This window comes from Rhineura floridana, chromosome 11 (assembly GCF_030035675.1).
Source record: "Rhineura floridana isolate rRhiFlo1 chromosome 11, rRhiFlo1.hap2, whole genome shotgun sequence".
Lineage (NCBI taxonomy): Eukaryota > Metazoa > Chordata > Lepidosauria > Squamata > Rhineuridae > Rhineura > Rhineura floridana.
The window spans coordinates 51,996,046-52,013,374 of record NC_084490.1 but is presented as its reverse complement, the minus strand read 5'-3'; the positions used below and the strand labels follow the sequence as shown (position 1 = coordinate 52,013,374).

At 41.5% G+C, this 17,329-nt stretch overlaps 1 protein-coding gene across 3 annotated transcripts in view; it reads right to left on the bottom strand.

Annotated features, from left to right (window-relative positions):
* The window catches only part of MED1 (mediator complex subunit 1), a 42,275-nt gene that overhangs the window by 8,019 nt on the left and 16,927 nt on the right, over positions 1-17,329 (bottom strand). For all 3 annotated transcript variants that reach the window (XM_061588404.1, XM_061588405.1, XM_061588406.1), the window contains 10 exons: positions 15,025-15,096; positions 14,251-14,325; positions 13,408-13,481; positions 10,337-10,423; positions 9,363-9,474; positions 8,250-8,374; positions 7,120-7,238; positions 4,636-4,837; positions 2,880-2,975; positions 758-863 (listed from right to left, as the gene is read on the bottom strand). In XM_061588404.1, the coding sequence (XP_061444388.1) occupies positions 758-863; positions 2,880-2,975; positions 4,636-4,837; positions 7,120-7,238; positions 8,250-8,374; positions 9,363-9,474; positions 10,337-10,423; positions 13,408-13,481; positions 14,251-14,325; positions 15,025-15,096 (1,068 nt within the window). The remainder of the gene's footprint in view (positions 1-757; positions 864-2,879; positions 2,976-4,635; positions 4,838-7,119; positions 7,239-8,249; positions 8,375-9,362; positions 9,475-10,336; positions 10,424-13,407; positions 13,482-14,250; positions 14,326-15,024; positions 15,097-17,329) is intronic.

Sequence of the window (17,329 nt, the reverse complement as noted above, 5' to 3'; positions counted from 1 at the left end):
TGTGCAAAGTTGCCTTATGTCACTGGTCCAAGGCCAAGAAGCTGGCCTCTTACAGCAGTAGAAACAACCCACGGAAGAGAGGACTGAGCCTTTCCCTCGATGGAAGGAAGGGAGCCTGAGTGCAATCATTTCAAAAAAGTGGCTGACCTCAAATCTAACTCTTAGCTACAAGAAGCCTTTAGTACCCAGATATGCCCTCCAAGGCAGCACAGAAGGAATCAACAGGAAAGGCTGCTCAATGCATGTGCATGACATGGTGAGAAAACCACAGATGGGTGTAGTTGCTGCAATGCCACAAATCTGCATGAGGATTATTGCACAGGGGAGGTAACAGGGATATAGAGGTGGAAAACAGGAGCTCCAAGTTAATCCTGGCTGGAAGGGAAGATTGTCACTACAATGTGATGGAAGGCTTGTGGTCCCTAACATTTAAAGCAATTAGGCAAAACAAGTTCTGGATTCCACTGCTTTAAGGAGTAGCACAGAACTCTTCCTCCTTTGACAGGGATAAGCTCTCATTACTGAGAAAAAGCTGCTCTGCATGTAGACCTTTCCTGCTCTACTACTGCCATCATGAGAAACAATGTAAGTTAAAAATGCAAACTTCATGTGAATACAGATGGTAGGAAAATGTTCCAATAAAACGGACCTTTTTCCTTGGTGAAAGTTTAATGTAAGTAACCTCTGAGTGACAAGGTTTATATTTAACTAGTCTCCAAAGATCAGTTTTTGTTCAGACTTAAATAGTATGACATACCTTTGAACAACTTTAGCAATGAAGTCATCTGTGCAGATGAGTGCATCAGAGAGCCCTTTATACAATTTGCAGTTCACATGGGTAGAATCTTGGACATCCATTACCACTGAAAGACAAAGAGGAGTCACAAGGATGATGTTAAATTGAAAATGGGACCATCCTCATCTTATGCCTCCTTATCTACCTACAGTGCCTTGCAAAAGTAGTCACTACTCCTGACCAATGGTCTCATATTACTGAATTACAAAAGGTACATTGTAATTTCGTTCTCTATATTTTATTTTGAAATACTGAAACCCCAAATCAATTATTGTAAGGTGACATTGGTTTTATGTTGGGAAATGTTTGTAAGAAACACTGTGTGCAAAGCTGGTACATACCTACTCCAAAAAACTTAAAGCTGTTATTGCAGCGAAAGGTGCTGCTACCAAATATTAATGTGGGGGGTTGAATACTTATGCAAGTAACATGCATAAGCATTCAACCCTCACACATTAATATTTGGTAGAGCCACCTTTCGCTGCAATAACAGCTTTAAGTCTTTTGGGGTAGGTACCAGCTTTGCATAGTGTTGGAGGGATTTTGGCCCCTTCTTCTTGGCAGATTCGCTCCAGGTCGTTCAGGTTGGTTGGATATTGTTTGTGGACTGCAGTTTTCAAAGAGCACCACAGATTCTCAATGGGATTGAGATCAGGACTTTGACTGGGTCACTGTAGGACAGTCACCTTTTTGTTCTTGAGCCACTCCAGTGTTGCTTTGGCCCTCTGCTTGGGATCATTGTCCTGCTGAAAAGTGAATTTCCTCCCACTAATTTTTTACTGGACTGAAGCAGGTTCTCTTGCAGTATTTCCCTGTATTTTGCTCCATCCATTCTTCCTTCATTGTTAACAAGATGCCCAGTCCCTGCTGATGAGAAGCTTCCCCATAGCAAGATGCTGCCACCACCATACCTGAGTATTGATCCAACTGTGCTCACTGGGAAATCCAAACACTTGGATATTATTTTGTACCCTTTTCCTCATCTATGCATTTGAATTAGATTATCTCTCACTTCTGTAGAATGCTCTTTGGTCTTCATTTTCCTTCATATCCACTGCCTGAGCAATGATCCTTCAACAGTGGAGATTTTATCCTGACAATGGGACAGCAACTTTAATGGTTCACAGGTGGAGGCCAACGGTAAGGTAATTGTGTCCTTGATAGGGCAGTTTCTTTCATCTGTATAAACTGGGAGCTTCCACAGCACAGGGGTTGAATACTTATGCAAGCAACATCTTTCAGTTTTTTATATTTCTTACAAACATTTCCCAACATAGAACCAATGTCACCTTACAATAATTGATTTTGAGTTTCAGTGTTTCAAAATAAAATACCATACAGAACAAAATTACAATATACCATTTGTAATTCAGTAATATGAAAGAATTGGTCAGGTCTGAGTACTTTTGCAAGGCACTATATATATATAGTGCATTCCCGGGTAGCACGACGCTTACAAATATATATACATTTGTAAGCGTCATGCTACCTGTGAATGCTTCTGTGCATGCGCACGCAGGGGTTTCACAATGTCATGTTGCAGTGAGCGTATTCAGGGCCATAGCTACCATTGTAGATTCCAAAGACATCACTTACAAGGGAGGCAGACAAAGTGAGGCAAACTGCTGCAGCAAGAGGGAAGAAGCAAGAAGGGAAGTGGTGGAGGCAGGCGGTTTAGGGAGCTGCCTGGGAGTGGGGAGAGCAATAGTGGGCCTGCATGACAAGGCCCAGAGTTCAGCCTTACCAGGTGGGTGGGAGACCAGCCAGGACAGGGGAGCTCTGGCGACCCCTGGGATGGTGGCAGTGGGGGTGGGGAGAAGGGGGAGGAGAGTTCTGGCCACCCCTGGAGTGGTAGCGGTGAGGGGAGCTCTGATGACCCTTGGGATGGTGATGGGGAAAGGGAAGGGGAGCTCTGGCAACACCTGAGGGGAACTGGAGGGAGAGCTATAGCACACCATGGAAGGAAGGGGGCTTTAGTTACCATGGGGGGAAGGGAGGTTGGCGGTAGTAGGCGAGTGAAGCAAGCTGGGACACAGCCCCTAGTACATAAACTTTTCTTAAACCTATCCCTCCTGCAACTCACCACAAACCAAGGAATCATTTACAGGATGCTGAAAGGACACACTGAAACAGGAATCGGACAGAGGGCAAACTTCAAATTGCAGGATGCCAGGGGAATCTGCAAAGACAAAAGGACCTGCTAGCAAAGGCTAGTTGTATAGATATCCATTGGCCCAGAAGTCATTCTACAGATTAAATCAGGGGAAATGTCCATACTATTCTTTGCAGCTCAACTAAGATACATGGAAAAAATAGGTTGGGGGACATCTGATGCCATCACATCAGTATAGCCCTAATTTTTTCAACGTTTACTTTATACTTATTATGTTAGTTGTTTTAGGTTTTCTCTGAAAGTGTCTTTTATTAATCTTAACACAATAAATATTACTTCTGTGCATTGTAGTCTTTGCTTGCCTGCCACAATATGCCAAGTCTGCCTTAGGGTCTGCCCTCTTTTGCTTAGCTTCCTTTTTAATAGAATGGGGATCCTGAATCTGATCCTGGCTATCTGGTTCATGCCTGCTTACACTATCCAGTGCTTTGACAAGAGGCCTGTCCATACGACGGTATGATCTGCAATGTTATAGCTTTGTGTCCTTATTAATTCATCGTTGTCCATATGACACTGCAAGCTAGTATGGATTTTCACGTTCACAAATCCGCATTAGAAATACCACTGAAAAACCGATATGCTTTCCAAAACCAATAATCAATCACATTAATGTCCAGGTGCTTGGACGCAATGCCGTAGACTCTCCTGCAACAGGCGGTCCCTGGGCGTTCCTCCATCCTATGTAAAGCCCCTTGTCTCCTTCCCACCTAACAGCACATCCACAAACCTCCACGTGTGAGAAGTTACAAAAAAGATATACATTTCTGCACCCTTCCGAAAAAGCACACAAAAAGCAAACAACCAGTATGAATCAATCGCTGAAAAGGGGTGGATGTAGGGAAGTGGAGAATGCTAAAGCAATTTAGACAAAAAAAAGCCCACATGTATGGATGCTTGATAATCAGGTTTTCACAATAATCCAACCACAAACAGGACATGTATGGATCTCGACGCCACCAACCAAATACGGAAAACACGGATTTTGTAGTTAGGTATGAATGGGCCCAAGGTCAGTAAAGACACAGACTACAAGAGTTGAGAAGCAACAACAGCAGTAAGTAGTAAAGGTATAAACAGGATAAAGAGAAAGCTGACTAAACTGCACTTTCAAGGTGAGGGAGGGAAACTGGAGGAGAAGCCAAAGGAGCCAGCTGTCATAGTGATTCAAATCACATGTCCCTGCCTCTACTGGGTGGTGCTACCCATAGTTGGTTTATGTGGTCTCCTGCATGCCAACCAGAGAAGCATCAAGTGCAGTACTACTAGTGACTTTATTTCTGTGTTCCTATAACAATTACAAGTATTTGTAAGTCACAAATATTTCGGAATATAAAAATTAAAGTTAGCTACTTCTGCATTCTGCCTGCAGAGCTTCTGTGGAACTAAACGGTTTGGTTTTTAAACTAATAGATGTTAACCCAATTAACACATCACCTTAACAATTTCCCCCCTTTATTCTCTAGAATGAACATAACAACAGTCTATCAAACTACAATACAGATCACCCCAACCTGATGCCCTCCAGATTCACTGGCCATGCTGGCTGTGCTGATGGGAGTTGGAATCCAGCACATCTGGAAAGCACCAGGTTGGGGAAAGCTGACAGATCCTAAGGACCAATATATTTAACAAATACTTCAGGCAATATGTCATGGACAGCACTCACCTTCTTTTAAAACTGTTCGCTTGACGCAGCTGCCTATCAGAGTGTTGTAGGCCACTTGATGCCTGATCAAATTGAGGATGAGAGGCACCCGACTAGGATGGTGGAAAGCAATTTTGCAGAGTAGAGTTCCTTGAAGACTTCGTCCATCTGGCAAGGGAGCATCTTTGTTGAGGAAGTAGCAGTGCTGCTGCCCTGGCAAAGCCTAACAGGAGGAAAAAACACACACAATCTCACATTTACTACAGAAAAGCTTGAATATGTACTACAAAAAGATGTATAGCCAGGAGATGAAAATGGAATCGCTATTTTTGAGGAACAAAACTACATTATTTATTTGAAATGCTTCATTTCACCCTTTCCTAAGATGTCGTACTAGTGGCAATGGAAGGCAAATCACTGCATTAACAAATATATATATATAGGTACAATAAAAACATTGTGCACATCCATTAAAAGATGCCTGATCCAGTGCTGTGCCTTAAGCTGTATTTGCCCACTTTGGGGCTGTATTATATGGCTTACTTAGTGTAAAAGTTAATCCTCTGGTACTGGAATTAAAACAGGATCTCATATACCACCTCATCCTATTTTTTAATAGACACTAGTTTAAGCTTACCATCAGCAGCATCTGAAGAATCAGTTGAAAGTATTATCATACATAATGCCTAAAATCCAGAAATGTTCTGAAAAATCCTATCTTACAGATCACTAATCATCACTTGGGTTTCTTAGAACAGGAATTGCTTCCATTCATTTCAGTCCAAAGTTCTGTTTCTTCCCCCCCCCCTCACAATGACAGGAAAAAAGCTTATCAATAGTCTCTCTTGACAGCAATTTGAGTTAGTGAACTGCCTATCGGTCTGGAAACAAAAAGGGGCCATCAAAAAATAATATAGCGATTTCTGTATGCCCGGGGGAATCCCTAGGTATGCACAAGTACTGTATATAAAAGGAGGCTAGCTGGCTTCCTCACTTGGGGAGAGAATTGATTTAGTCAAGCCCCTAACAGCTTACAGTAAGTTTCATGGGGACAGGGGAAAGGAATGCATGCTGCGAGTTTAAAACAATTCCCTTCCAGCGCTATGCAAGGATGATTCAGGAGGAAAGAAAGGAAAAACACTGGAGTTGAGAGAAGGTGCGAAAAAAATGTGTATTTCCCCCTTCCATCCTCGTCCTGAATATCACACTAAAAGGCTCCTGTTCCAGGCAGGCTGTGGAGTCCTGAACAAAAGCACTTCTCTTAGGAGATGGGGATATACCGCAACACTCTGTTACAGGTCACACTCATTTTCTGATATAGCAAACTAATAGGTCAGGTACCTATTAGTTTGGAAGCAAAACAGAATCACCCCAAATAAAGTTGTGGTTTCTATATATTTAGGGGACATGTTAGGTGCACAGAATTAATTTTGTAAATTAAAAGGAATTAAAATACACAAAATGGACCTGTGAGCTTTCATGACCTATGGAATGCTGAGGGCATGAGATAAGAAAATACTAAAGTAATTTCTCATTGTATGGAGTGGGAACTTCCAGATTCTCATTAAACCCCAAAAGCCAGGAACTCCTGACTTTGAGGGAGGATACTACTACCCCACCACAGCTATGACTAAATCCTGGATTTCTGTATTTTAAATGGGCAGCTTTCACTTCTGCTGTAGTGAGGAGGGAGAAAAGGTGATATAAAGGAATCAGAAGTCAGGCAAACTATGTAAGTAGCAATTAGTGCAATCCTATATACATCTAATTAGAGCTAAATCTCACAGAGTTCAATGGGGCTTATTTCCAAATAAATGGGCATAGGACTATAGCCTAAATCTATGGTTGAGAAGAGTTCAGCCATGGAATGCTGAAGGCGATATAAAGGAAAAAAGCAGGAAGTAGAAGGAGAGAAGGACATGACCTGCTTAGCATACTCAAAATGAACATTCAGATCAGGGAGATACCATGAAATTTAAAAAACTCCCTCTTACACTATACTTCCCCTACCTGTTAGATCACAATAAAGCTCTTATGTTCAGGCTTAGCAACTGTATAGCATAGTGGGGAAGATTTCAGGGTGACAGGAAAGAAAAAAAGGTGTCCAAGAACCACAAACAGCACTATAAGGCTTAATGTTCCAGGAAAGCTGCAGCCCTGAACAGAAGCACTCCTGTTAAGGGGTGGGAATACACTGCAGTATTTTGTAGCGGATCCTCACTTGTTAATATTTTAGAATCTTCTTTGAAGCCTCAAGGTAGACTACAATGGTGGGTTCTCATCTTAAGTTTATACTGAAGGCATCATGTAAATCTACCATAAATTGTCTAACATAGATTATTCTAATGACAGACCATGGGTTTTCTATATTCATACCCTGTCTTATCATGACAAGCTGTATATATAAACTATAATATCAATTGATGTTTTTTTGTTTAGAATACTGTGACCCTAGAATTTTTCCAGTCCGCTCTGATAGTGTATGTTTTTTTAACTGTAACTTACCGCATAAAAGCGCATGTTGTGATTCAATGGTCCAGGGTCATCTTCCTTGGATAGCTCAAATTTTGTGATAAGTTCATATAAAGGGACATATGTTGGGGTGGTGTCAAACAGTGGTATGCCTGAACAGAGAGAGAGAAACCATGATGATCCACCCAGAGACTTGCATCACCCGCAACTTATATTTGCAGTAGAGCAGATCTCAATAGTTTCAGTGCAACTGTGCAATATCTTAATGTGGGAGATGCTTATTACACTGCTGAATGGCTATAATCAGGTATCCAGAAACCACTGTTGCTTAACACACATACATACATATTCCCATTTGGCCACTGAATGCCAGGGACTAGAAAAATTTGTGACATGGAGCTAAAATGAAAATCAGTGTCATCTTATGGAGTGCTGCACCTGGGAGACATGGGTTCAAATGTCTGATCACCAAATGTCTGATTAACTTAAACTAGGAACCTTGAACAAGCAGCAGGATCTCTTCATCTCAAACTCTTACCCATCCATGTCCCAATTCACTAAACAGGTGTATTAGTGAAATATCACTCCCAGGGTCTTGTGTAAGGATGAATAAGAACTGTAGTACTAAAGACAATCTAAAAGGCCTGTGAGTAATCCGACCTCTGTGCCATGGAAACCTATACAGTGCTCTCTCCCCAATTAGGCAAATTATATGTTTTCCAGTGCCTGCTTCCTCTGTGCCATTTGTTTGATTGATAAAATTAATGTCTCCAAGGATTTGGTCAGATTGAGAGAACAGTACACAGATTAGCTTTTAAGTGGTCAATAGGGACATGGGGAAAAAGGATGAGGACATTAACACCATAAAACTGCTCAATCTTACTTCGGCTTCTTACCCTTTCCAGACTGTATCATGTTCGCTCCATAATGATCAAAACTAGACACTTTGTTTTTAAAAAAGGAAGATATTCTGAAACTGCAAATCCATGGAAAAAACAAAGTCTAGGCTGCAGAGATGCTGAAGAGCAAGGGAGCAGGTTTTAATTTCAAGAGGGAATGTACAATGCTTTGACTGCTTCCTTCTAGGTGTGAGACTGTGGCACTAAATATGTCACTAATGCTAGCAAAACTCTAGCAACTGCTTATCTGATGTCATAACTGACCTGTGCAGTTCTGAAGTTTCTGAATGAAAGCCCGAGATACTGGAATAGGCCGTGGGAACTTCAAGAAGAAGCAAGCTGGCAGATCAACACTATTGGCACTGGTAATTGAGGAGAAAGAAGGTGTCCTGAAAGAGAAGGGATGACAATAGCATCACATCTAGGTTGAAACTACTGCTTGCATTTGGTACTAAATAAGAGTTTTCAAACTGTTCAAACAATTCAAGATACTGGGTTTGAATTTTAATCCCTAAACATTCTGGATTCAGAGATCTTGGGGAGTGTAATCTTCCCTTCAAGTCTTCTTGCTTATTGAGGTTAATGGTGAAACCTTGCTCTGTGCATCTCAATCATTGGAGATTAATGTTTATTGCAGAACGAGGCAGAGGTTTCATGGAATGACAATAATGGGAGTTCCTTTCCGTAATGAGTTGCTAAATTATGTCCTTTTAACTTTAGGAAGGTTGTTAGGATATTTTTGTTTCAACAAGCCGTTGTTCATATCTGAGTGACTTATTTCTGTTGATGATCTTTTATTGTGAACTACTGTAAGTGCTCTTTGGGCTTGAAAGGTGAGTCATTAAAAAAAATAATGTAGAGCATAGACTGAAGAGAGTCCAGATTTTCCCCTGAAACCATTAATTGAGTTGCTCACCCAGGAAGATGATGCAAAAACTCTAATACATAAGCAATCCAAGATTTATTTTCTTCAGACTTGTTATGAGCACAAACCAATAAGACGGTAGGCATATCTAAGTTCCATTTCAATCAATAGGACAAGCATATAATTTGCATATGAATCACTTTGATTTCATGGGAACTTGGGTACTAGTCATTTTTGCTAAATTGCTCCTAATGAAGGGATACAATTCCCTGATGCTCCCCATCAGAGAACACTGAAAAAGGTTTTCCTTGCTTTCCTGATTACTTTCACTACAGAATAAATATCTGTTCAGCCAGTATTTCTACAGCTAAGAACATACAGAAAGTTGAAGAAATCTACTGTGAAGAAAACTAATTCATGTATTGTCCATCATGGATAACCTTAGAAGTCACTTTAATCCATTATGCTAACATAATGTCAACAAGTAACAATAAATGGTGCCTGTTTCTTACCCTTTGTTGTCCACAGGATGAGACCCCATAATCAGAGGGGCAATTGGAAGTTTGTTCATTGTCAGTGTTCCCTCAATTGTAACACATACATTCATACCCAGGTATCGAGGAACTGAAAAGGGAGGAGAAAATTAATCTTTCAAACAGCTGTAGGTAAAATTGGATGCTGCACTCACTATCAACATTATTTACTGCAACACTGAAAAGGAAGGTCCTAGCCATCCCTGACATCTCCAAGTTAGATTGGGAAAGACCTGCCTTAAACCCAGGACAGCTGAAGCCCATCAGTGTTGAGAGTACTGAGCTAGATAGATGAATGGTCTGACTTGGCATAGCCGGTTTCCCATGTGCTGATGAGATAGGAGCTGCACTTCTACACTCATTCTCTCAGTTTTAAGGCATAACTTGTGGCCCTCCAAATGATGTTGGGTCTCCCAATTCCCATCAGCCCAGCCGGCAAGGCCAGTCATCAGGAATGATGGGAGTTGTAGTCTAGCAACTTCTGGAGGGCCGCGGGTTGCCTATGCCTGCTTTAAGGGTTACTCTAAAGCCGAGAAAGAGAGAGAGAGAGTATGAACACTACTTATTGCATTTCTCTAATCTGAAACAGCAGCAGGCATGATGGAATTAGACGAACAGAGAAAGAAAATGGGTGCAGTGGCAGGGAAAATGGGTGGCCAGGAAAAGAGCACAATGGGTCAATTTGCCACATGACTGTTTGTTACTGAATATTTGCAGGATGAGACACTGGCAATAAACCGACTAGATAATAAACAATTTCAATATACATATATATTTGGGGAAATGAGGGTTCAAAAACAAAACAAAAATAAACCCTGTCCCCCCCCCCCAAAAAAAAACACAAAGAACTGTCCTGCTTGGGATTCAAAGAAAACTTTCAGAACAATCAGGACATGTTCAGTGCACTTTTTAGAAGCATACAGTATGTCTGGAAATACCATGTAAGAACATACCATTCTCATTCAGAATAATGGGAGCTCCAGTACATTCTTCAATCAAATCATAGGGTGAAACATAATACTTCAGATTCATCAAGTGGCCTGGAAGAAGAAAGCTTGTTAATGGAAAAGAGAGCATAGGAGGGGTGGAAAGGTCAGAGGTGAAGCCTGTGTGTTGATCTGGATACACAAGATTGTGTTCATCATAATTAGGAAGGTCATCGCTCCTGGACAAAGATGTACAAATTTTAGCTTTATGGATGGGTTTTCCATACTAGCCATCTTCCACTCCCCGCTCTCTTTCTCATGAAGTTCCATACTTTCCCTAATGTACTCCTCCTGCTACTTGTGAAACAGAGCCCTTCACTCTATGATATTTTGACCTATAGCTCCAATCAGCCCTGATCACTGGCTATGCTGGCTGGGACTGATGGGAGTTTTGGGCCTAAACATTTTGAGGGATCCAGGATGGGGAAGACTGGTCTATTGTGTAACAGACCAATATCCAACCATCTTTCTGCCTCTTGGTGGAGCAATTCAATATGCAGTGCCTTCCAAAAGTAATCAGACCCCTGACCAATGCTCTCACTGAATTGCAAATGGTACGCCATAATTTCGTTTTGTATGATATTTTATTTTGAAACACTGAAACTCAAAATCAGTTATTGTAAGGTGACCTTGGTTTATGTTGGGAAATGTTTGTAAGAAACAAAAAACTGAAACATGTTGCTTGCATAAGTATTCAGCCCCACACATTAATATTTGTTAGAAGTAGAGCCACCTTTTGCTGCAATAACAGCTTTAAGTCTTTTGGGCTAGGTTTGTACCAACTTTGCACACAGTGTCAGAGGAATTTTCGCCCATTCTTCTTGGCAGATTCACTCCAGATCGTTCAGGTTGGTTGGATGGATGTTGGTTGTGGACCACAATTTTCAAAGACTGCCATAGATTCTCAACGGGATCGCAATCAGGACCTTTGACATTCATCTTTTTGTTCTTGAGCCACTCCAATGTTGCTTTGGCCTTGTGCTTGGGATCATTGTCCTGCTGAAAAGTGAATTTCCTCCCAAGCTTCAGTTTTTTAGTGGACTGAAGCAGGTTCTCTTGCAGTATTTCCCTGTATTTTGCTCCATCCATTCTTCCTTCAATTTTAACAAGATGCCCAGTCCCTGCTGATGAGAAGCATCCCCATAGCATGATGGGGTGCTGCCACCACCATACATCACTGTAGGGATGGTGTGTCTTGAGGCCTGGGCAGTGTTAGGTTTGCGCCACACACAGCGCTTAGTTTTGGCGAAAAAGCTCTATCTTTCTCTCATCTGACCACAAAACCTTTTCCCACATCACACCTTGGGCACTCCCATGCTTTCTGGCAAACTCCAGACATGCTTTCAGATGATACTTTTTGAGTAACAGCTTCTTTCTTGCCGCCCTCCCATACAGGCCAGTGTTTTGCGGAGCTCGATATGATCAACTGGTGCACCATTACTCCACTCCCAGCCACTGAACTCTGCAGCTCCTTCAAAGTGATTGTGGCTTCTCTCACAAGTCTCCTCCTTGTTTGAGCACTGAGTTTTGAGGGATGGCCTTTTCTTGGCAGTGCCTGTGTGGTGTGATGCAGCTTCCACTTTCTGATTATTGATCAAACTGTCCTCACTGGGAAATCCAAACACTTGGATATTATTTTGTACCCTTTTCTTCATCTATGCATTTGAATTAGATTATCTCTCACTTCTGTAGAATGCTCTTTGGTCTTCATTTTCCTTCATATCCACAGCCTGACCAATGATCCTTCAACTGTGGGATGTTAATCCTGACAATGTGACAGCAACTTTAATGGTTCACAGGTGGAGGCCAGTGGTAAGGTAACTGTGTCCTCAATAGGGCAGTTTCTTTCATCTGTGTAAACTGGGAGCTTCCATAGCACAGGGCTTGAATACTTATGCAAGCAACATGTTTCAGTTCCTTATGTTTCTTACATTTCCCAACATGAAACCAGTGTCACGTTACAATAATTGATTTTGAGTTTCAGTGTTTCAAAATAAAATATCATACAGAACAAAATTACAATATACCATTTGTAATTCAGTAATATGAGAGCATTGGTCAGGTCTGAATACATTTGGAAGGCACTGTACACAGCAGACTAAGGGCAATTTTCCTCTTTCAACAAGCCTTTTGAGACCTATACCAGTATGTGTCTGTGTTGGAATTGCTTTTTAATATGTTTTTTTTAAAAACCAATGTTTTTTTAACCCTTTTTAAAAGATGTTTTTAAAGCTTTTTAAAAAAATGTTTTTACAGTTGTTTTGTTTTGGTGTATTTTAAAGTCTGTTATGATGTTTTGATGTGTTTTTAGTGCTTTTGTTTGCAGCCTTGGGCTCCTGCTGGGAGGAAGGGTGGGATATAAATATAATAATAGTAATAGTAATAAAAACCACATTGTGGCTGAGGAATTAGCCTTGAAAATAGGTACCTTTGTATTTTGCCCTGCTTACAAGGAGTTCAGGGTGGCATATGTATTCTTACAACAATCCCATGAGAAAAATCACTTAGTCAACTACATAGTAGAGTAGGAATTCAAAACTGGGTTTCAAACATCCAAAATCAACACACAAGCAACAGTCTTACACTGGCTCTGAGCAAATAAAAAGGCAATTTATAATTTGGTTCATGCATACCTAATTTACTAGACATGCATTCAGAAGCTCTGAAGATTTTCAGTCCTGCTGATGACCATATCTGGGGTTGGGATTTTTTTTTCTTGAAGACACACCAGCTACAGATTCTGGGAATGTGTTGCCTTTTCTATAAGAGGTGGCTCACTTGCATTTTATTAAGTCTTCCAAGCCGCATCTTTTATATGCTTATGGCATATTGCATAGACTGATCTCCATAAAAAGCTAATATGCAGAAGGGTTCTGGATAGCACCTTTTCAACTTTTTAAAAATAGTCTAGTACCAACCATTTTACAAGTTACTTTTCAGGAAAAAAAGTGGGTAGTACTGTTAAATCGATCATAGCATACAGGAGCTGTCACTTTATGAATGCCACCCCCCTTTTTTGGCAAAATATAGTCTCCTACCTCCACTCCTTAGGGTGAGATAGCCCACACTGCCATGTAGAATCTTATCCAAAGGGCTTGCATTGGTGGCTTGCCTACAAACAGACAGAACCAGAGACTTATGAAACATTGGTGCAGATTTATGACACAAGAGTGCCACAGTAGATTTTTTTTGGATTATCATAGACTGAACTTGCAACTGAACCTGTAACATGGCCAAACTGAAATTTTAGGTTTGCAACACTAAGGTCAAAAAGAGGAATTCAGTTTTCCTTCTGACACAGTTTTTCCTTTTTAGGTCTTTAAATCCATGTTGACAGGCAGTGTGGGCCACTGGACAGAGAGCTGATCTTGGATCTGGGAGCCTGGGATTGCAGTGTCACCTCTACCATGGACTTCTTGTTGGGTCTTCAGTTGTCACTCTTTCAATTCAGTTCCTCAACAATTATGTCAGTGGTTGTTTGTTTTTCAATTTTAATCTGGATCCCATAATTCTTATGAATGGTATCTTTGGAAACTTGCATTTACTTTTTACATCGTTAGCTATTTAATATGCACCCTTCTTTAGTAACATCATCTATTTCTATAGAATGGTTTAGGATACAAGGAGCTTTGCAGTTTTTGTCCAACTTTATAGAAGCCCTATAAACTTGATTATCAGTCATATTTACAGATTGTAGAACTGAAGCCAAAAAACTGTGGCTTGCTCAAGGATATCTCATGAATCCATGGCTCAAGTAGAATTTGAACTCTGCTCCTTCCAAGCCTAATGCTTCATTTTCTGAATAATATTGCTGCTTATAAAAATGCTGCTTATTACATTAATAGGTAAATGCTGGGTTCAATGTGGCAAACTTCTCTTACCAGTACATCCCTGCCATCTTTGAAAGATCAAGCTCCAAGGACTGAAGAGCCAAGTACATTTTAGTTTTCAGTTTGCTGAAGGGAAAAAAATAAACCCCGATTTAAAATTCGATACAGATTTAAGAAGATGCTTTATAATGAAGCTGCAACCCTATACACATTAACCTGGGAATAAGTCCCACTGAACCCATTGGGACGTCCAGTATGTCTGTATAGAAATGCACTGTGAGTCAATCTGAGCAACTAGCAACAGCCTTCCAAGGTCTTTGAAGAGATTTCTCCCAGCTTTATCACACCAGATCACTGACATGCCAAGAACCTAGCTTCAGACATCTTACAGCTTACATAGCTTTCCTGTAAAAAGATCACATTTTGACAAGATGATGAAAACACGCATAAGACTGACTATGTTTCTTTCATAATTTCCACAACATACAAAGGATCCGGCATGCAGAACTCCTAAAACTTCCCTTAAAAAAGAAGAAGCTGATTTTAGCCCCTTTTTTGTGTTCTTTCTAGATTTGGAAATAGTTCTGGGCCTCAGTTGGAAACATCACTACAAGTCTACCTTAATTTCCTTTCTCAAAGTTGAAAGAGACAACCAAGAGAGTAACAGTGCAGGAAAAGGACACAGGTGGCACATAAAAGAGAGAAGGAGCAGGTGAGCATACAATTGGGCAGGCTATCAACCATACATGCAAGGTTATAACATAAATGGGCCAGGTTCCAGGAGGTTTCCACATCACAGAGATTATGACATAATGGAATGCTTACTTGTCACCCGGCAGTTTATACAGATTGACAAGACCCTTCAGGTGCTTAGAAAATTCTTCAAAATTTCTCTCTCTAGGAAGAAAGAAAAATGCATCACTTCCAGAGAATCTGGAGGAACCACACATGACACGAGATACTAACAATTAGATGCATCTACGAGAATATGGGAAAGGGAGCAATTTTGACATTCCAGCTTCAAAAGCACATCCTTGTCAGCCCACTCCTCCATAAAATTCCAAGATTTACAATAATGTTCATACAAAAGAAAACGGTAGATAGACATGTGCACAATATTGGAATGCTGCAAGTGCTCAACATCCCTTTCAGTCTCCTTGTGTTACAGCCCAAGATGCCTACCTGTGGTGGTGTGGCCTCTCAGGCTGTACTATAGGCTTCAGTGGTCTATTGCTGGCTGGCTTCTTGGGCCTTCTCAGAGGTCTCTGACAGGACTCTTTCCTATGTGATTTTCATAGTCCTAAAACCTAAGGGAACTATTCTGAAGGAGAATTTCTAAGGTAGAGATCTTTAGAAGAAAAAATGAACTGTGCAGCCTAGGTAGTTGCCAACAGCCCTGTTCCCCTGCTAGAAGGCAGGAAAATGAGTAGAGCAGGATTCACCAATGCAGTGCCTGTGGGCGCCAATGTGTCCTCTAGTATTCAGGGCACCCACTAAAGGTCTCAGTACATAATCCCCTCGAAAATTCACAATGCACGAGTGACTATTTGCTTTTCCTGCTCAGATCCTATGTGCACTGGCTCAGCCTCTTACACCCCTGCCTCACAGCAGCTACTTTGTGTTATGCCACACCCCCACAACAGCCATTTTGAAATGGCACCCACAGCACTTTCTCAAAATTTCAAATGTGCCCACTTGCTGAAAAAAGTTGGTGTTTCCCCATGTGTAGGGTCAGGCCACTCCTAGCTCCTTACTAAAAGATTTTCAGGCCTGCCTACCTACTTAGGAGCAGAAGAGTTAACCCCTGATGGTGTCTCCTCAATGGATGAGAACAGTCAATCCACATAATTCCAAAGAAGGGGTAAAGAACCTTCTGTTGAAATCCAAAATTTTTGAAAGCTCCCAAATGTACAAGTCGTAGTAACCTGCCCTGTACTTTTCAGTAACCTTTATGAACAGGGGTCTTGCAAACATGAGTTTGAAGCTGCTTTAGAATTTTGTTTGGAGGGCAAGGACAAGCCATAAGTTTGCCAATCTGGTGGTAAGAGTTTGCACTAGGGAAGATGATCTTAATAAATTCTGCCCAGTCTCTAAACTCCCCTTTTTGGGCAAGATAATTGAGAGGGTAGTGGCTGCTCAGCTCCCAAGTTTTCCTGGATGAACTGGATTATCTAGACCCATCAGGCCTGATCGTGGGACAGAAACTGCCTTGGTCACTGTGCTTGATGCCCTACATCAGGCATCAGACAGGAGGAGTGCATCCCTGTTGCTGCTACTGGACCTCTTGGCAGCTTTTGATACCAGATCATGGTAACCTTCTGGGCCATCTAGCTGGGATGGAGACACCATTTTACAGTGGCTCTGGTCCTACCTGGCAGACAGGTCCCAAAAGGTGTTGCTGGGAGACTACAGGGTCCCGTGGGATTCCATTCTGTCACCCATGGTCTTAAAAATCTACATGAAATTGCTGGGAGAGGTCATCCAGAGATCTGGAGTACAATGTCATCAATACACTGGTAACACACAACTCTATATCTCCCTACCATCTGATTGCAGGGAGGGAGTGCTCATCCTAAACCAGTGCCTGGAGGCTGTGAAAGGCTGGATGTGGGCTAACAAAGTAAAAGTTAATCCAAACAAGAGGGAAGTGTGCTAGTCAAGGGGAAAGTTTGCTCCAGGAATAGGGCTGCAACCTGTTCTGGATGGGGTCGCACTCCCTAGCAGTTTGGGAGTACTATTGGATTCTGCCCTGCTGCTTAAATATCAGGTGGCTGCGGAAGGCAGGAGTGCTTTTGGCCAACTCAAACTGGCCTACCAACTGCATCCGTTCCTGGATGCAGTTGACTTGGCCACAGTAACACAGGTTGGTGACATCAAGGCTTAATAACTGTAATGCGCTCTATGTAAGGCTGCCTTTGAAAATGGTCTATCTACTCCACGGGCTCCCAATTTGTTTCCATGCCCAATTCAAAGTGATGGTTTTGACCTTTAAAGCCCTAAATGGTCTTGGACATATGTACCTGAAGGACCTCTTATGCCCATGTGTACCTGCCTATGATTTAAGATCATCTGGTTCTGGTCTCCTCTGCATGCTTGGAATGAAAGATGTTAGACTGGCAGGCACATGTGA